We start from the raw sequence: 21,301 nt of genomic DNA, 5'->3' as shown, positions 1-21,301 counted from the left end.
CCCAGATGGTCAGGGTTTACAGCACATGTCGGTTGGTTTTATGGCTGGGCCCTGTTTAATTATTTACTCCAGTCTTTCTCAGGCCACAGTGGTGTCAATTACCAACACTCTGAGCTGCCTCGTCTCTTCAACTCCACGTCCAGTCTGATACGTTCAACTCCACTCTCACTGCTCAGAAAGGCTGTGGTACATTTGCTTGATGATTTAAGAGCTGCAGACCCTCTCAAGGTTTCATTGACGTTGCACTATTGTGGATATAAACATGTCGGGGGTGAACAGTGATCAGCTGCATCGCGCGACCTTGGGGATTTACTCAGTGAGTAACAGATACTTTGTGTTGGCCAACAGCTCAGATTAGACAACAGATTTACCTGTGAGACAAACAGTAAGTTGTTGTGTGAGTAAGAGCATTTATAACAGTGGTCTGTCTCAGGTTGTGATTTGTTTTCATGTGACTCTTCAGGAAACTGGAACACTGTTCATGGAAAACATGGCATGAAGATCAGATTAACTTTTTTTAATGTAATGTCTCTCAAGCAGACATGATGTGAATTGACAAAGTCAGTTTCAAATTCAAGGAGTATTTTCTCCATTTGGAACACCAGAGATCAAGAGTTTTAGGTTTTCTGTACACATGTTGAGAGGGAGAATTTGTGCTCATAAATACAGATTGAATTAAAGATGGATCTTATTGATTCTCCTTTAGGTTGGTCTCAAAGTTTCTCTAAATTTCAAAACACAACAGAGTCTGTGGTATAATATGTTTGTCTGTGTGTATGTGTTTGTTTTTCTCAAACAGGGCTTGATGGATGACTTCAACCCAAGCCTACAGAAACTGGTTTCACTGGGAAACAGCTACGTCCAAGCTTTCCAGGGTAAGACAGAGAGAGAAAGGAAGAAAGAAAAACAATATGTTAATCAGAATTTCTCACTTTAAGATTATCTAAATGTTTTGTACTGTATGGGCGTTCCTGTCTATGAAAACCACACACCTTCCTTTATGCGTCCTTTAAGTGTCATAAATTAAACAAACTAATGGTAGCACACAGTATACAAGAGCTGTTAGGTATCGATTTCACTAGAACTCATTCCAAAGTCCTTCAAAATTATCTGGCCGTGGTTATGAGCCTGTAACCAAGGCCTTTGAGGGTTGTTTTGACAACATTGTCAACAGACAAACAAGGAGCCACAGCTGTATTTAATTTTCCTATATAGAGGAAGTGGTTTAAGATATTGAAAGTAGTTTTAATTGGCCACACTGGTTTGGATTGATTTTTATAGCTATACTTCTATATTGGACTATGTTGGCTGTATGTCCCATAAGGTAGAAAATAGATTATTATCATTAAACTCTTAATTTGAATGTGAATGTACAGTAATTGCATCTATATTTTATGTCTTCATTATCCACATTGTAATCATCTCTAATACCCGTGCATTGTTTTAAATGTGAAAGGACTCTAAGATGCCGAAATGCAAATGGAATTCAGCTACAGATGCAGTTTTACATGGTGATACGACTTATATCACATTATACATGTTTGTTTAATGTATGCAGTAGCACTAATGCTACATCATCAGCAATTACTTCATAGTAGAGCCACTGCACCAAATGCCCTGCAGACATAAAATACAGATCATGATGTCTCTCGTTGCCACCTGTACAGAGGCTATAAGTTCCCCCCTCTTTGTGTTCAGGGCAGAGCCATAACTTCTTGACATGTTGATCAGCTTTAGCCAAGAATGAAACTAGAGTCTGTTTAGATCCAACTGACACAGCTCTTATACTTAAAAGATTTTTAAAAAGGTATTGGATGATACTGAAGCATCAGTGTGTAAGCAGCATGTTACTGTTGTAGCTGCTGGAGGTGGAGCTAGTTTGAACTACTTTATATACAGTTAGCTAGTTTAGTCAAGTGGTTCCCAACCTAGGGGTTGGGCCCCTCCAAAGGGTCAACAGATAAATCTGAGGGGCCATGAGATGATTAATGAGAGAGGAAATGAGAAAAAACAAAGTAGTTTATGAGATATTTCAGTCTGGATCAAAGCTCTGAACCAACCGACAGACATTGTCATCCATATAGCCACGCCGCTGACTTTGCTATTAAAGCCTGATCTTTGTTTACATGTGTACAAGTATCCTGGTGATGATCAAGTTTTTGGAGTATCCGGGTTATGTGCTGCACATGTAGACACATTATCTTGGTTTCAGAAACCTGGATAAGCTACTGTACCTGGAGTACTCCAATAGAAACCAGGATACTGTCGCATGTAAACTTCTTATGCAGGTTTCTGAACATTCTCTGTTGGTAGAGAAATGAGTGGCTTAGATGTTGAGAAATCAAGACACAACTGGACACAGATTATCAAAAACCTGGATACTGTTAGAATCATGTAAACAGGAATATAAATACCAGGTTTCTCATGCTACTTTTAAACATCATATCCAGAATATGGTGAAAACCAGGATAAGACTGAAAAATAAAGTTTAATTTTAAAATAATCATTTGTAGTAGAAGCAGTTGCAAGTGGTCAAAATGCAAAGGTAGCAGTAATTTTATGCCATAGACTTGTTTTAATCTTAAGCATATTTCCAAATGACAGCACAGAGATAATTGTGTGTATGGAAATGGATAGCCTATAACCATTTGAATTATTGAATAATTTCCTCTTTTGTAATTAATAGATCTGTTTAGCTGCTTTTGTAACTCCATGCAAAATGGGAAATGATGTGCCAAATAAATTTGCATTTCAAATGACTACATTGTGTGTGTGTGTGTGTGTGTGTGTGTGTGTGTGTGTGTGTGTGTGTGTGTGTGTGTGCGCGTGTGTGTGTGTGTTTCAGCTCTTGCAGTAACAAGCGAGGCCTACTTCAGTGCACTTTCAAAGATTGGCGAGCAGGCTTTCCAAACCATGTCCTCACGCTCCATAGGTATGTGCATCTATGCATTCATGCACAACTGACTCATGCAATCTCATGATTATTGAGTGGTAATAAAAGGGGGAATTTCTATACCTACAAGCCAGGATGTGAGTGTTTTGTCTTTGATGTGTTTATGGCCATTTATTAAACTAATTAAACAGTGTTCTTCCGTGTCATGAGGACCAAAGTTTACCCTCTGGCAGCACTTTCACAACACAGCTTTCACAATTACTAACACTCTGTGCATGTGTAAAATGTATGTGTGTGTGTGTGTGTGTGCATGTGTGATTAGCATGCGCTTTGATGTGTGAGTGTGTAAGACAAACTGCAAAGTTATTGAATGCAGGTATTTCACAGTATCTATAACAATCATTGCTTATAAAGACTAATAGACTTTTTTACCTGCAGCTCATAATACATTTAATACATTTATAGAGCTTTTATATATGTTTGAGTTTGTTTTTCGTGAGATCTATCTGAGAGACAGAGTGGGTATCAGATGCCAGCAGGGAGCATGAATAATAAACGATGACAGGCAGCGGGCCGTGCTCTGCTCACTTAACCCAGCCGATCTAAAATGGACTCATGTTGCTTTTAGCAGTTGGAGTTGATGATACTGTCCAAACTAGATCATTAGTCTACTCTCACTGTAGAGTGATGCAGTTCATATTTACTGAATATAATGTTATGTCATGGTAGAAAGTAATATTAAAACTGCTTTTTAAAAGAATTTGAGCTTTTATCAGGTGTTTAGGTCCCATCTCCAAAAATATTCCATATCCGTGTCCATGCCACAAAAAATGTTTAAATTTTATTCATAATATTCTGACCTCATAGAAGTCAGAGTTGCTTTTTATGTGGCATAAACAGCAGCCACTGTGGCCACAAGAGACGAGCATGAGAAAATGCTTAAATGTAGTGTAACAGTGGCACAAAGTCAGCAAAACTGACTCAGTAATGTCAGTTACACAGCAATATGTATCTAAAGTGAGTGTATTGAAGAGAACGATGGTGTATTTTATTCCTTATTAACGTAACTTTACATTTGTGAGACAAAGAAAGTGTTATTTCTACTTTCAAAAGTTACATAGTCTCGCTTTAATCTTTTTCACCTGGGAATCACAGTGGCTAAATGTAAGTGTGTGTGTGTGTCAGCTGGTGTGTGTGAGAGAGTGTGTACTGTATATGGCAGTGTGTTTAAGAGATAAAGCCACAGATTTTGCATTAGTGTGTAGAACAAGGGTTAATGAATAGATAAGAGGTGGACAAAGGAGAAAGATTACACAGTTGCATGATTTTATTTTATTGTTTTCTAATAATATACTGTATATAATGTAGCATGTAATACTTCTCTTCAAGGAGATATTCTGATTCAGATATGTGAGAGCCAAAGCAGACTCACCATGGAGATGAAGGGAGTAGTAAGTTACATCAACACTACACTAATCAGTCCATCACAACTTCTGAGTATGATAAAACCCTTATGTGCTTCATTTTCTCGCATGTTTAATATGATTTTGTGTGTGTCGTTCCAGTTCCGCTGGTTCAGCATGGAGGTTCTTCAGGAGATGGAAAATAACATTAGACTTGACATAGACTACATATCAGTGAGTGAGGGACAAACAAGGGCATAAGAAGGTCAAAAGGGGCTCTCACAGAATGACAAGCTGCTATCTCATAATTATATTCAGAAATTAAAAGTAAAATGAATAACTGCAGGGTATTCTGGGAATAGTAATTGACATAGGAGTAGTTTGTAGAGTGAGTTATCTGATAAATGAATCTAGCAATAAAGCAGTGGCAATTAATTCCACCACGATATTAGCATGAACATTTATCCTGATGAGATTGCCACTGTTAATGGAAAATGTCTTTAATTTCACTGGATTGGTATTGAACTGAGACTATACTGCAGTTTCTGGATGACTGAGATTATATAACAAAGACGTGCCCTGAATTCTCTGCTACACAGGGCAGTAGAAAGCACTATGAGATGGAAGTCCACAATCAGGCAGCAGCTCTGGATAGACAGCTAAGCAGAGGAATTAACCAGGTCTGTGTATTTCTCACTTTTTCTGTATAAGTCTCTCTCTATATATATTTACTGTATATATACATGTACTGTCAATTATGTGTATCCTCAGGATTGTAGTGAGTATGTGCGGTTCCTCAGGGAGAGCCATGGTGAGGCTATGAAAGAGGAGGAGAGGCGATATCGCTTCCTGGCTGAGAAACACTGTGGCCTGGTACAGTCCATCACCCACCTCATGAATAAGGTGTGCATCCTACTTTAAACAGCATTAGTGAATGTAATATTTCATGGTTTGTTTTGGCTTATTGACTACAGGTGCCAAGTGGGCCAGGTTTCTCATGCGACTCATTACAATGAATGTCAGGGAGACAATGACAGGAAGGCACTCAAAAGATGATTCACAATAATGTGTAATGATTATGTGAGATGTTATTGGCCCCTGCAGGGATGAGGCCCCTTTTATAATGAGGGTCAATCGCAGAGCAGTGGCTTTGGAGGTGATAGAAATTCAGTGACTTCAGCAGGACTGATGCCTTATTAACAGGTCGCCTGTTTGAACTTTGGACTCCCTGCTCACCATTTTATCACACCACCATACTGACCCAATTAAACATTTACTGTCTGGCAACTTAAGATCAGTAAACTTCTAAGAAATATATTTATTACTGCGTCTTGACCCACATCTTCATACTGTGGTACACACTTATAGAGAATTAGAAGTCTGTTTTTTTAATTTTCCATAATGAGTCACAGTCACAAAGCCCTTTGAGACTGTGCCAATGGTTGAGGACTATAATAAACCTGACACACATGTGTCTGATGTGTGTTTAACCCTCTGCAGCTGAAGAACTATTCAGATATTTTACTTAAGTGAAAATACCAGTACTTCGATGAAAAATACTCCATTACAAGTAAAAGTCCTTCATTCAAAATCCCAAGTAAAAGTAGTAGTATTATTAGCAAAAGTACTTAGTACAAAAGTTGTACTTTTATACTATAAAAAGGAGGTGCAGAGAGTTCTGCTACATTATTTTATTTATTGTTCATGTTTCTCAATTATTTTTTCACTTATATTTTGGTAAAATGTTAGAAATTTTGGCCTCAGACACTTGATTAAATGAAACCATCTAAAGGGGAAATATTTTTTGGGTGTGAGCACTGTTAACACATGGATCATAAATAGTGGCAACATCATGTTTCACAGATGATTACCACTCATAAATAGCAGTTAAATTTGCATGCCTTCGGGGTTCTCACATGGTTCATGCAAGGGTCGCAAATATGGTGTTAACTTCAATTAGTGACATGGCAAAATTAGCGAGAGGGAAGTGATCTCATGTTGCTCATGTTGCAATGGGCCCCTAAAATGTAACAAGGTGCTCCAAGATGCAGCTTTTTTGTAAGTGGTCACAAGCCAAAAAATGTATTTATTTTTTATATAAACTTGAAAAGTAACTAACAATAGATGTCAGATAAGTGTGTACTGGAGTAAAAAATATTTCCTTCTGAAATGTCATAGAGTAGAAGTATATAGTAGCAGAAAATGGAAATACTGATTGTATATGTATAGTACTTGAATAAACATGCTTAGTTACTTTCCTGCACTTTCTGTGTGTGTGCCTATATTTATTTCTGTTTCTATATTTGTGTGTGTGTGTGTGTGTGTCTGTGTGTGCCTGCGTGTGCGGCAGACAGGGGGTTCTCTCCAGCAGAGAGCGGATGCCTGGACACAGGATGTGGACGCCACCAGAAGACCTGAGGCCAGACGGCCCACCACACTTGACAACACTGTGAGTTCATAGAAATCAGTCACTCACAAAGCAACTCCACTGAGTTTATAAAGTGAGTTATTGGAGCAGGGTCTGAGACGGATTGAGAGAAGCTCTATAAGATCTGTCTGATATTATAACTTTTAAAATTTTGTTCTAAAGTTACTGAATGAACTGAATTTATAAGACAAATATTAGATAAGAAGTCATATTTTGATGGAAGTGGGTGTTATCAGCACCAAGACATGGACGATATTCAGACTTAATCTTCTTTTAATTACTACATTACACACAGTCACACAGCATGTTGGAGGGAAACAAGTGAATTTTTGCAAAATATTTTTGTTACCAGGGTGCCCTCTGGTGGTTTGAGCCTGATTGAATTTGAAGCCATCAGTATGACTCACACCTCTGGCATGAGGCATAATTTTGTTACGGCAAAGCTTTCTGAGGAGGATTTCACCTGATGCTTAAATAGAAAGACACAGATTGTCTCGCATGAATAAAAGACTATGTAATAGTGATAAGATTATAAGTATTTTTCTGCACAGACACTTAAATAATTGAAGCTGTCATGCAAACTAAATCTGTAATGTCTTTGAGCATGAATTCAGACAACTTAATATCTCAAAATAATAGGATTATGGATAATTCACAAACTCAAAGCATATTGTTCTTTGAATGAAGGCTGCAATTACTATTCAAGTGAACAACAGAGACGCTCCTGAGATAAACCCTGTCAGTTTCAGTCTGTTCCTCATTGAAAGGTGACATGCCAATGAACCCTGCAGATCCTGCATCCTACTGTAATAACAATCAGAGGATTAACATGGATCCTGTGTTTGTTTTGGTTTGAGGTGGGATTTATTCCTGCCCAGAGAGAAGCCTGTGAGCCAGTTCAGGCAGATATTTTAGTTTCTACAATCACACACAACATGCTCTTCGTATTGCATCATGCATTATATCCAACACACCCTCCACATTAAGACGGTTTATTTAAGATAACATGCACTCTCTCAGTCTACTTTAAACATTTTCTATCAATTCCCTCCTATATACTGTGTGATTTCAGTGATGCCACATTACATGATGAAGTCCTCAAATGCAGAAAGGTTGCAGTTGTCATTTGGAGCTGCTTATGTGTGAAATTCCAAACTGACAAAACTGGCTGACTGACCTTTTTTTAAATTCTGATATGAGTTAGCTGTTTTCCATTATGACTGTGGTGTTTCCTGGTGTTTATAAGATATATTAACATTACAACTGCAGTGATTAAGTTGTCTGGAACAGTGCATGTAATATAATGTTGTGTATTCTTGGTTGTACAGATGGGGATGAGGGAGGAGATCGGGAAGAGCAGAGAAGAGCAGCCCCTAGGTTTCATACCATCAAGACGTGAGTGCTTCATTTGAACAGAGCTTCAACCTCTTAGTTGTTGAAGTCCTCAAAAAACATTTTTCCATTTTACTTTGTTGCAACATTTTTCATTTTTTGTTTTGAATCACAGTGTTTCTGTAATATTCATTTTCGTCTGTAAGTCATTTGGAGCTCATAATGCCTCTTCCTGTATATCAGAGCTCATTTTGCCTTCACTCTACCAGCCGCTTTATCATTCTTTAAGCCGTTTATCTCTGTTTCTCCCTCTTTCGTCCATCTCTCTCACTCTCCCTCTGCATCGTTTTGCAAATTATGCACTTTCATACCTCCTCATTTGTACTTTCCTCTGCCCAAAGTCATTCTAATTATTAAGTTTGCTAATCTAGAGTAAAAATAGATACAGTGAGGGTGTATCAAAAACAGATATAAAGAATAAATAGAATATTGAATTGTACTTCTCCTTAAATTCCATGTTTCCCCTCTAAAAGATTCTTTGCCATTTAAGTAGGTTCACCAAAGCTGCTGCCTGTGTTGTAAACTGCCCTCTCTGCACCTATGTGTTTCATTTTTCATCTCTACAGCCCCATCTCCCTATGGAGGCATGTCTCGCTCTGGAGATTCAGCTGGAGGTGGTGGTGGTGTTGGTGGAGGAAGATCCATGAGGGCCCTGGTGGCCCACCAGCCTAGTGGCTCCAAACCCACCCTGCTGCCCTTCACCAGGGGAGAGATGATCACTGTGCCAGTCCAACAGCCCAAGAACGGCTGGCTGTTTGGACGTTCTGACAGCAGTTCACGGTGAGAGATGTGTCCCTGTGAGTGTGTGTATCTGCCACTCTCTATCTGTATCCACTGTACATGTCAGATACATTCAATAGTTCAACATATTAAGTTACTTTACAAACATTATTACATTCAGTTTCGTAGACACATGCCCCTTATTCTTGGGAAAAATCAGCTTTTACATTTATAGAAGCAACCATGTTTCGGGGAAAACAGAATATTTTTTAAAAATGAGTATTGTTACAGGCTAGAAGATGAAAAGATGAAACTGAAACATTAATGATAAGGATAAAAACTACTAACAGAACCTTTCTGTACACTTTGTGTACTACAAAGTGTTCTTTTATATATTTGTACTTTTACATTAACATTGAATCCACTATGTCACCTTTAATTTCTGTCCCTTTCATTTTCAGTCAGGGATGGTTCCCAGCTTCCTACGTGGAAGCAGTGGAGGATTTTCCAAAGTCAACTAGCTCCAGGTAAACGTCTATTAAAATGGACCCAATTATGACTGTTGAATAACATTTTGTCATGCTAAGGGCAGAAATGTATAGTCATATCATGCTAACTTTTACTATGCATAACATCATGACAAAAGACAAGAGTTACAATAGAATGCAAGTTAAGTCCTCCATATCTGTAGGTTAATATAAATATTAGCCTCAGTATACTGAGGTTATGTTAAATATTCATGATTATATACAGTAGCAAGAAGGTAGCAGTTGTTAACATCCCAAAGACACTGCCAGTCTTGCATTTCTGAACTACAAACAGAACTACAGATGCTGCCAAAGCCACTCTTCCATCTAATTTTATAACAAGACATAGCAGCTCAGTGAGGCTGCACTTTGGCACAGCAAAGTTTTGAGTGAAATGCTAACATCAGCATGCTAAAATGCTGACAATGTGAACATGCTTATGTGTAGCAGGTAATGTTTACCATGTTCACCTCCTTAGATTAGCATGTTGCCATGATAACATTTGCCTATTAGCACTGAGCACAAAGTACAGCTGAGGCTGATGGGAATGCCATTAGTTTTGCAGGTATTTGGTCACAAACCAAACTGTACAACTTATAATTTTGATCTGATGATGGCGCTAGATGAAAACTCAGAGCATCACCACAGTACAATTTACCCTGAGGAAGGATTAAAAAAAAGTCGCTAAAAAAAACAAATGATCACTAAATTCAAAGACACCATCATTGCCATCTATCTAAAAATTATCTTTTCCTATTTTCTGTGTGACTTCATTTATAGTTTTTGAAGTATTTTGAGCCTGTTGGCTCATTCATTAGCATCACTACCTCACAGCAAGTCAGTCTGAATTTGACCATGGTCCTGGAGTTTGCATGTTTTCTCTCTATGTTTGTGTGTCTCCATCAGTCCAAAGAAATGCAGGTCAATCACAATGAAACCCTAATTGCTAAATGCCTATAGATGTGAGTGTGCCTCCAGCTACACTATGTATTAGTGAGTTCTGTGATAGATTGACAATCCATCCACTGCATGACGTTTGCCTTTCAAACCTGATACATAATACATTTTGCAGTTCCCCTAGGCTGTTCCTACTGTTTTATGGGTTTTAAAAGAGGGTCATCATGAAACTCAGGCCTGGAATAATAACATGAACTATTTAAGATATTTGGGTGACCCATTGCTGTGAGGTGGACCAGTAAGAGCCTCTAAACTAAAGTATTGTTCAGTCACTGGAGACACATGCCATGGCTAAATGCCTAAAATGTGAATGTAAATGTAGATCAAATGCACTGAATATATGTATTTGATGTGAAATCTAATGTAGTTCAAACAGCAGAGCATGCTTAATCTCATATTTTTTTATGTTCAAATCTAATATTCTTTAAGTCTGAAGTACAATGGGCATCTCGTGAGGAAAGGAGCTCAAGTGTCAAGTGAGAAAAAACAGATTTCATGCTTCTTCAACAAAGAAAACAAGGTGAACTTTTGTGTATTTTCAGTACTTCCACTCTCCGAAGCAGCAGCAGCATGAGCAACCTGTTCAACCAAGCAGGAAACAGCAGCCAGAACGGAGCCCCGCCCCCTCCGCCTCCACCTCCGCCATATATGTCTTCAAATAAATACTCTGAGATGCAACCAGTCACTCCCACCCTTGACAGAAGGGCAGAGTCGCATTCAGAAAACAAGGTATGGCAATCTGACACTGACTGATTATTGATCATGCATAGCTGAAATCAATCAATTCTCTCTCATTAAAAGAATGAAAAGCTCTTCTACAATCTATGTTCAAGACATTTTGGGTTTGTAAAGTCTTTATAAGTTATAATTAATGGCTTTATTAATGGTTAATAAATCATTTACTAATGCTTTATTCATCAGTTAAAAACCCAATAATAGGAATAAAATTCTGAGGTAGCCAGGTTGTGAAAAATCCCATCGGTGTGCTGGTGTTTATGCTTTCTTTTTGATAATAATACAGTTGATATTACATTAATAAATTCTCATGGGTTTCTCACTTTCTAATAAGATATCAAGTCTGCATCACTTATTATAGATGTTAATAAGTGATTAATAGTGGGCTTTAATCAATCAAATTTGCAGTTGTACATGTTCATAAGTTGTTAATAAACAAATGTTTGTCTAGATTGTCCACAGCTGTTTTCCAGAAAATGATTTATTAGCCATGAATACAGCCAGTAGTTACAACTTATAACTCATTTATAAAGAGTGCCTTATTAGAACAGTGAGTTTTATTTTGGAATTTTTGGTTACATTGTCTTGATAAATCTGTATTTAAACTGATTAATTATTATCAAGTTTTGGTAAAAGTAGTTTGCATTAACCAAAGCAGAGACAGCTGTTGAACACAGAGCAAATAGGGGAACTGAGTGAACGTGTATAACCATAGACTGAGCACTTTTGTATTTTCTTCAATGAGAACAGAGAGATGATATGGGACAGCTCCAGTGAGATACAATATACTATGTATATCTTTGATGGTATTTTGCGTGTCTGTCCAGCAGGGGCACTGTGGCACGGTGCTGTTCTCAATGACACCTCACCCCTCTTTCTGGTGGATGCAGGGAGGAAGCTCTAGCTGCTGATGGTGGAGGTTGTGTGTGTTGGTGTGCGTGTGTGTGTGTGTTTGTGTTTTTCTGTTCTTTCTGATCCTTTGAATGCTGATTTTTAAGTTAAAGACCTATTTGAAGTTCGTTCCTCTTGACGAAATAGGTCTGATGTTGTATGCAACCCTTACCGTGCTGCTGTGTGATAATGATTCCTTGGAAATGCTTTTCAGTCACATAATGGTTTGAAAAGCATTTCTGTTTCCATTTCATGCAGAGATATTTTAGCAGGAAGGAGTTTGATGAACGGCCCTCCTCAACTGTGGTATTTCGGTTTTATAAAATGATTGATATTGAAGCAAATTATCACATAATAAAAGGGCAATAAGTAAGATATTTCATAATGGAAAATGGTGCTTTTAGTGACACTGCAAAGCGTTTCAGCTTTGAATCTTGATCTCAAGCCAACAGTGCAAATGACAAAGCAGATTGTGATACTGATACATTTTACTAGATGTCTCTGCATGGTTTCTGCTGTAGTTTGTTCCTTCGTCCATCTCTGTTATAAAAATGTGATTTTGCAGTTTGTGTCAACTGGACACACTATGAAGTGTGTGTGGGGCTGACTGGCACAGCACAACAGTGAGCAGCTTGTGGGAGGACTGACTGAAAGCACAAGGGTGAAGGGTCAAGGACTGGAGCCTGCTGAGACTCCATTAGCGCATATGTCTACGTTTTGTGGTTTGGATTGGCCCTCGCCTTGCTCACCTTTTACCTTTCTCATATGTTTCCGCAGAGATCACAACCTCATGGATCACAACCAGAACTCTTCCCGAGGTAAGAATAATGTACCTGGAACGCATGCAGCTCTGCTTTGAAAGCGCAGACGGTTTGTAAAATGTTCAAATGGAGGCCAATCATGTACTCCTCTGGAGAAACTAATGATATTTTTGAAGTATATCATGAACCCATTAAATCAGAGAACAACAGATGAGGGCAGTGATCTAAATGGCACAGAATCGCTTTCCTTCCATTAGAGTTTGAAGTGCAGTTTAGTACTGAAACCATTTTCAGTTATGGCCATTTGGGAACGATGGCTAGCGTTCTCACTTCAAGTGAACAGTTTGTTAGATGATGCTTGTTGGAATGCAGTGCCCATTTCTCTTCCTATAACCTCTACTGTTAGGCTCAAAGACATTATTTTGGGCCAGAGCATTTTCTTATATAAATTTTCTCCACTTTGTCTCTGTCTTCTTCTGACATTAATTTCCCTCTCTCCTTTCCTCATTCTTTTTTTTGCAGGGGTACCAACCCATTTGCTACAGTTAAGCTGAAGCCCACGTTGACCAATGACAGATCTGGCCCGCGTTTACATCGCTGATTCATTTCTGACCTTGGAAACAGCAGTGCAGTATGTGTGGCCAAAAAGCTAAGCTAAGCAAGTCCACATTGAGTGGAGATTGTTTTGACATTCTTCCGTTTGCCGTAATGTCCTCCTACACCAAGTAGGAAAAGGGGACATTAAGTTGAATAAATATTCTAGGATTCTTGGGTGTGCAAGCACTGTAGATATACATTTTGTAGATCTCGGTAAACCAACCAACCACCATCTATTCATGTTTTTTGTTGTCCATAATGTCCATGTTGATTTTTACATGATTGATTCTGGTTTTGTGATCAGTAAAATGCTAATAATGAATCACTGTGATACTAATGTGTGCAACATAAACCAATATGTGCATTGATCTTACCTTGTCTTATATGATCATTCCCTCTCTGAGATATATGATATATTGACATTGAAATCTTCTCTGACAAGAAATGACACTTGAATGACTTTATTTGGCAACAAATGATTACTGTCTATGAAATGTATATAATGTACAGCTGATGTTAGGAATTGGTGGCAAAATGTTGTCAGGTAAGATGTTAAAGCTCAGGGAAGGAGCCATGTACTGTATGTAGCTGCTTCAAACATCTTTTTTTACGTCTTTATTGCCATTGTATTGTGTCTCTGCCATTTTTCTCGACGTGGTCTACTAAATTAAGTCCATAACCGAATGTTAATTACATTACAAATGTACTTTGGAAAAATGGCTTGTAGAAATATGATGATGTAACCTCTGGCAGAGAGTGTAATATCTCGTAAAAATAGGATAAAATGTCAGCGGCAGAACTGCAATGAATAATGCAATGCATTCATGGTTAATGTAATATCATCTTAATAGCATCATATTATTCCTTTGTGTATCACTCAATAAGCAAATGACATATTGAACTGATGGCATAATGATAATATTGCTCTATAATGTGAAATAGTAACTAACAAGAACATTAATGAGTTACTATTACATAATAAACAGTCATACTGTGTTTATTAAAGGGACCTTGTGCAACATTTTGTCACTTTTGTTCTCTGTGTTTGAGTATCACTTTGTCACGTTAAGAGGATGCCATTTCCACACATGTCCTCTCTCTCTCTCTCTCTCTCTCTCTCTCTCTCTCTCTCTCTGTCTCTCCAGTTATGATTTGTTTTTCTTATGAATTGACATTGACCTTTACAGTCTGAACTGAACTTCTGCGCTTGTTGTTTAAGTGGTAGCTTCCAAGTTTGAGATCTGTGTTTATTTGCTCAGGCGGTATAATGGCCTACTAAAGAAAATCAGCAATCCCGCGTTGCCTGTTCTCCGCTGGGTCTTCCGCTGGGGATACTTAACCCAAATTGAACCTCAGTATGAATCCAATTCTGCTAATGGCTTTACAGCATGGTTCTGTTAAACTGGCACAGCACATCTGAATAAAGACTGTTTGGCAAGTGGAATAATACGGCTTCCTCCTCCCTTTTCATATTCATATGTAATATGGAACGCGAAGCAAACGCTGGATAATTGCACCGAGTTTGTTTTAATGCAGTTTCTTCTTCTTCTGTCACTGCTGAGATGAAACAGACAGTGCTAATGAATACTAACAAATGACACTGAGGGATCATTATGACCTCCATAAAGACAAAAAGCTTTTCAAGGAACACTTCTTTATACATTATTAGGTTGCTGTCAAGCTATTTTTCACCTGATAAGAGTAAAAGTGACAGCGAAACAGAGAAAGAGGGAAAGAAGGAAAAAAATCAGATAAGAGAGTCTCATCAAAGCAAGGAATTAAGAGAAGGGTCTTAGTGAGTCACAGTTGTCGAGGCTTTGTTTTCTTATCACTTTATTTTATTCTTTCACAGCTTGACTTCTTTCTTCTTTTGGTATGTTTTACAACAGCTCATTACCAGAGGAAAGAGGGATGAATAGATGGATGTAAGGATGGATGGGGTGGTGGTGTGAGAGGGGTGGATTGGAGGGAAAGGAATGCAAGAGGGGAACAGTGCCAGAAGGGGAATCAATAAAGAAGAGAAAAACAGAAACAGGTACAGAGGGGAAGTGATGAAAACGAAAAGAAAGAGGGGGACGTCAGAAACGTAGAAGGAAATGAGGGTCTTTCTCTTATAATCTCAGTTTTCTTTACATATCTACTTTATGCTTTAAAATGTGAGGTTTATTCCTGCAGGCATGTTTTATATCTATACATAAACAGAGACAAGAACAGTTTGTATAAAAAGGATAAAATAAATAGGATGAGTGTAGCTGTGGGGGCATTTGATGGGGAGATGTGTGCGTGTGAAGGTATTGGAGCATTTAGGGCTGCAAACCACAGCGTACTTCAGTGCAGCATTGTGCTTAGTGAAGAGAGCAGTGGGGGAGAGGTTGAGGAAGAGGAGTGTGCGTGTGTGTGTGTGTGTGTGTGTGTGTGTGGCAGGAATCGGCTGCAGTCTGGTGGGCTGGGAGTTTGGGTGGGGTGGTGAGGTGTAGGTGCTGGGTAGGAAGTGGGGTCAGTGGGTGTCAGGATGTGGCGGGGGTTAGGAGGTGATCTTGGAGCGCTAGTCAGCCATGATAGGTGACTGTTCATTCTTTCACAAGGGCGGCGAACTCTGCAAGAGAGGGAGACAAAACAAAAGTTGTCAGGATGTTTGAGTTTTTCACATTTTTCCAAAAGCTTCCATTACCATATCTCAGTAATGTAATGTAATATAAATTTCAAGTTATGCTTCTTTGGTATAGTAATACAAATGATCTACATAAAAATGAGTGTAATGTAAGATTGTCGTGACCATAATGGCATTGATGTTGTAATCTGATAACCATCATTAAATAATTAAAAGCCCAAAATAATAAAAAAAAAACCTGCAGTGAACTACTGTCTTTTCTTATGGATTATTCATTGAACAAAAGAAGTTAAACTGCACACATCATCACATGTAGACCAAATAATGACCAATAAATAAATGTTTGGTTAATTCCCACACTGACATTCTGCCAGTGTGTGTTTGCATGTGTGACTTTTGCCTGTGTGTATCTGTGTGTGTGTGACCTTGTGACACTCCCACTAATGGAATTTGATGTTGGTGTTTACCATCGATTCCAATCTTGCCATCTCCATCCTTGTCGGCTGCTTTTAAAAATGCTTTGGTTTCTTTGTCTGTCAGGTCCCTGCCATCTTTGGCAAAACCCTTCAGGACGAATCTAGACACGGACAGAAAAGCCAAATGGATCTGTGTCACAGAAATATAAAGTGTTGTTTGCAACAAGATCATTCGTTGCCTCTTTTTGGGGTTTTTATTTGTGTGTGTGTTTGACTTACTTGAGCTCCTCCTCCTCTATGAAGCCGCTGTTGTCGGCGTCCAGCACCGTGAAGACCTTCTTCACATCATCAGAAGACTTGGCCTTCAGACCGATCATCTCAAAAAACTTCCTATGATCAAAAGAGTCAGCAACTGCGCACATACACACACACACACACACACACACACAGGCATACAAACCCAAAGATGATTAGTAATTTGCATGCACCTCTAAACCAACGTACACATGGGTAAGTGTGCATACTCATAAGCACATAAACAGGAAGGGGATGAAACAAAAAGTTACTTTAAGTTACTGAAAGTTGCTTGTTCTGATCTGGGTGATGAAGCCCAAAGGCAAAAGAATTAATTGTAACAAGGCAGCGTGACAGTTATAGATTGCATGTTTGCCAGAGGACCTGTCAGTTCTGGGTCATGGAGCTCTGTCTTCCTCTTTTGTCTGTCAAGTAAACACTACAACTAACTACAGGTATGCACATCTGTAAAAGAAAGACATGACACTGACACATTTATACAGACATTTATATGACATATTACACAGGCATATAATGTCCAGATAGTAAGTATTTGAACAGTTACACCTCTTCTGTTCTTCAGGTTCTTGTGCTTCAGCACATTAATTTTCAGATAAAGTAATGGATACTACATTAAAGTGCAAAGTCTCAGCTTTGATTTGACTAGGTTTACGTAAATATTGAAAGAACTGTGTGGGAGAAGTAGCCCTTTCAACACATAGTGTCCAAAGTTTAGGGGTTCAAACATAATTGGACATTTGGCTACTACATGTTTCTTGGACAGCTGTGTGTCATTTAAGCGTGTAGCTCAAAAATCTGATTTTTTCATATCAAATCGGGGCAACTTGCATATATGGACCAATTTGTAACCTATTTCTGGATATGCAACCGCTGTCAGAATGGTCAAGTCAATGGACAGATGAGGAAGTTTCACATTTGTTGGACATTTATGGAGAAGCTTCTATTCAAGCCAAACTGGAAGGAACTTATCCTAAATGAATGCTAGCACAGCCATGTCATCCATGTTTATGATCTGACTGTCGCACGAATTACATTATTGTTGTTATTCTTGTCCGCATGTGGCTCACATTTAAGCTAAATCTGCACGAGTGGCATATCAGGACCTCAATGGTGTTAACACCGGACCAGAACTCATGTCACTTACAAACATGAATATGAACCATTACCACAAAAAGATTGGATTTGATGAAAAATCAAGTTGAGCATTAAGGCCTGTAAGGTGAACGTAGCCAGGGTTGATTGAGATTAAGAGTTGGGGAGTTGCCATTCAGATTGAGGTGGAGTTGTCTGTCAGTATGAGGAGTAAAGAGGTGACCATTGAAGTGAAAAAGATAGAGAGAGAGAGATATCCAAGATTTGCCAAAACCAACAGTTGGGTACATTCTAAAAAAGTAAGTGTGCACAGGAAAACTAGAAAATGGCAAACAAGCTGGTAGACGGAGGAGTCTTGTGTCATTACTTTATTTTAAACTGAAAGTGCTGAGAACAAAACATGTGTAACTGTCCAAATACCTACTGTCTGTATTGCAAATCCATTAACATTTGTAGCAGCGTTAATTTTGCAGATAAAAGCTTTAAGCAAAACTATTCATTAGTATCAGATTTTGCATGACAAATTGTTTCAGCCAACGTCAACAGTTATATTCAACACCAGCTCAAGGCTAATCCAAGCTCTGCAACGTGAAGCTGAATCCTATCCCTCATCATCCACCCCCTAAATCCTAATGAAATCTGTGAGGTTATTTGGGCCAGAGCTGGAACGCATTTGCAGCCAAGTGTTGGTACACTCAGCTGCAATCAGCTCTTCACACCAGGCTACCCTGTGATTTATCCGTGGCAAGTTTTTACCTGCAAATGCATCCAGAGCTTTCTTGATGTCATCAGCGTTGAGGATGCTGGTCATTGACATCTTGGCTGCTGGAGAGGAGAGATGAATAAGGGAAAAGAGAAAAAGAGACAGGGACAGGGAAGAAGAAAAGGACAGAGAGGGGACAAGGTTAAAAACAAGGTCGTTAGAGAGCAGAGAGAGAAGTCCTAGACATTCTCGTATTACACTGGTGACACTCTAGAATTGGAGCAGGAAACCAGGACATGTGAGAGGGAGGTGATGAGTGACAGAATGAATTAGTGACAGTCGAGGAGGAGTGACAAAGGGAGAGAGGAGAAGGAGATGTGACGGAGGTGGAGAGAGGACATCGTAGAGGGATGATGTTGAGGGAAACACTTGTGGGGCTGGGGACCTGTTATCAGGCTGCTGTGGAGGTGGGAAAATGTATCAAAAATGTTCAAAACTGAGGGAAAAGATTAAGATATAAAGTAAATTCTAGCATGAAGGAAAGGAGGGGCAGGGCAACCAGTGAAGTGTTCATAACAATGTTTTCCATTTTATGAGTGTGATATCATTGAGCAGTTACAGATGAAAGCAGGGCAGATGGCCAGAAGCCAAGTCAGCAGGGGTTTAACAGACCATCTGAGTCTTCTGCTGTGTCTGAAATACCCGAAGAGGATTCAGTTTGTCAGCCCAGTCCAGACGGAAAATCTTCTTGTACCTCACACTATGAAAGGTGAGCCCAGCACTTAACAGCGCTTTGGCTTTTCACTTAGTGTGTGTGACTGAACCTGATCGCCGCTTATGAAGTTGTCACCTTCTCCCCGACTTTGACTGATGCCCTCCTCTCTTCTGTTGCTATAGCAAGTACACATATACAGCTTGCATAAACTTTGGGCTGAATGCACAGAGGATCTTCAAGCGAGCAGTGGAGGAAGACAAGGAGTCTAGAGAGCTCCAGCATTGAGGAGTGAGTGGGTGATGTGGATTAAAGGATGCTCATTGTGGTCTGACAAACCTTGATAGGGATTTGCTTGTGCCAGACATTATTTCAAGTAGTCTGTGTGACAGATGATTGACACTTCACTCGCACATCCACACAAACTTCCTCAACCAGTTGAACACACACACACCTTGAGCTGTCAGTGGTCTTTGCTTCCAGTTTTCAAACCAGAAAAACATGGTTTGTTTTTATTCTTTCAATAACTTTTTATGCGCAACAATCTGACGTCAGCCCATTGACAAGGTAGAAAAAAACGCCACAAACATTCAAAGCAGGTTGAAGCCCTGGCTTTTGACTTGCAAGGAGCATTTCTACATATGTTAACCTCAAGTTTTGGAACTTTGACATGTTTAACATAAATATCTGAAATTATAACAGTATTCAAATAACTACAACCAAGAAAACCACAAAAAACATAATAAGTCCCCTTTAAACTGTGACTTTGATGCAAAGTGAAACATGAAATTAAATGTCTCGAAGAAAGGTGACAGTGCTGAGACTATATCACCATCATCCTTGTACCATCGTCATCACAGTGTTCCCTCTGTGCAGCAGATAATGCTGAGCTGGCTGATATCATCGCTCTGTCCTTCTCAGAGTTGGAAATACAGTCTGAGTTGCCTGTACATTTCCACCCATTACAAATCACTCATGCTACAGAATTTTGCTGCATCATGCCTCAAGCAGTCTCACTATTCAAATATAATCTGCTTCATTATTCGTCAAACTGTGCTTTTATTTGGCTGCATTTAAGACTAATATCCACAATAACACTAATGTTATTCATTAAAACATTAGTGGGGAAATCATCATTAATTGAGCAGAGATCGAACTGATAATAAGAATGATCATATTTGCAATGATGATACCACACAATTAAAAGAAATTATGACACATTTTAGAAGATGGTATACTGTAGATGTCTGGATCTTTTAGTGTTAAGTGTTTAAAAAATAAACTACTAACAGATAAATGTAGTGTTAACCACAATCTGAAGTAGTTCATGGATGTCTTCCATTGGTGTCACACTCAGCTTCAATGATGTATGAGCTTCTGGAGAGGTACAGTGTTATCTACCTCAGAAACATACTGCTGCGTGCACAAATCAATACTGAACAGTGCTTAACTTGTGTGGCCACACATCCGATCTTTTATCATTATAAAAGCACAGCCTCCTTTTCTGACCTTTAGCACAAAGGTATCCAGGGAGGGGAAAAAAACAATTTACCGTGAAATAAGGAGGATAAGATTGATTTACTGAGATATCTTTGTCAGTGTGCTGCCAGTGGAACTGTATAAAGTCACCCACAATAGGGACCCATTGTGGTTGTGCGGATCTGTTCTCTGTCCCTGCAGATTTTTGGTCTCAGTCAATAAAAGATGTTGAGTTTACACAAACTCTGGATTCTTTAATATGCATTGATTGCTAATCTGTTATTTTATCTGTGGGTGTTTTTATTTTGCAGGCATGTCTTCTGTTATGCTACATAGTCAGTCAAAGACAAATTTTGTTATGCAAACACATGATATCTTCTCATAAAAACCCTTTATGGTTAAATACATAAATTTAAGTTACTCAGAGCAAAAGGCTTTACACTGGCAACAAGGTTTATAGTCAACTGAACATACAGTATGTGCTTCATATGAAAGGAGAAGAATAAGTTCCTAATATGTGACATAAAAATGGAGTTTAAAACGTTTCTGCAGGACATCTCCATGGCCTTCCGACATGTGAGGGCTTTGAAGCAGAGCAATAATGTGATACAAGGGTTTCCTTCAGTGGGAAGTCCCATCACCCTGATGGTCACATTAGGTGTGGGAAAC

At 38.9% G+C, this 21,301-nt stretch overlaps 2 protein-coding genes across 3 annotated transcripts in view; one reads left to right on the top strand and one right to left on the bottom strand.

Annotated features, from left to right (window-relative positions):
• Positions 1–253: 253 nt before the first annotated feature.
• baiap2l2a (BAR/IMD domain containing adaptor protein 2 like 2a) lies at positions 254–14,250 on the top strand. Its single transcript, XM_042393555.1, has 14 exons — positions 254–316; positions 800–875; positions 2,846–2,932; positions 4,283–4,344; positions 4,459–4,530; positions 4,896–4,976; positions 5,068–5,199; positions 6,647–6,745; positions 8,053–8,119; positions 8,683–8,896; positions 9,298–9,363; positions 10,863–11,049; positions 12,724–12,764; positions 13,230–14,250. The coding sequence occupies exons 1-14, from the start codon at positions 263–265 to the stop codon at positions 13,306–13,308; spliced, it is 1,317 nt and encodes a 438-aa protein (XP_042249489.1). The 5' UTR covers positions 254–262; the 3' UTR covers positions 13,309–14,250.
• A 281-nt stretch (positions 14,251–14,531) lies between these two features.
• The window catches only part of pvalb6 (parvalbumin 6), a 41,640-nt gene continuing 34,870 nt past the window's right edge, over positions 14,532–21,301 (bottom strand). For both annotated transcript variants that reach the window (XM_042392908.1, XM_042392907.1), the window contains 4 exons: positions 18,495–18,563; positions 16,611–16,743; positions 16,383–16,492; positions 14,532–15,900 (listed from right to left, as the gene is read on the bottom strand). In XM_042392908.1, coding sequence (XP_042248842.1) covers positions 15,875–15,900; positions 16,383–16,492; positions 16,611–16,743; positions 18,495–18,555 — 330 coding nt within the window. In that variant the 5' untranslated portion in view covers positions 18,556–18,563 and the 3' untranslated portion in view covers positions 14,532–15,874. The remainder of the gene's footprint in view (positions 15,901–16,382; positions 16,493–16,610; positions 16,744–18,494; positions 18,564–21,301) is intronic.

Source organism: Thunnus maccoyii, chromosome 18 (genome assembly GCF_910596095.1).
Source record: "Thunnus maccoyii chromosome 18, fThuMac1.1, whole genome shotgun sequence".
In the NCBI taxonomy this organism is placed as follows: domain Eukaryota; kingdom Metazoa; phylum Chordata; class Actinopteri; order Scombriformes; family Scombridae; genus Thunnus; species Thunnus maccoyii.
This window is presented reverse-complemented; position numbering and strand designations above follow the sequence as displayed.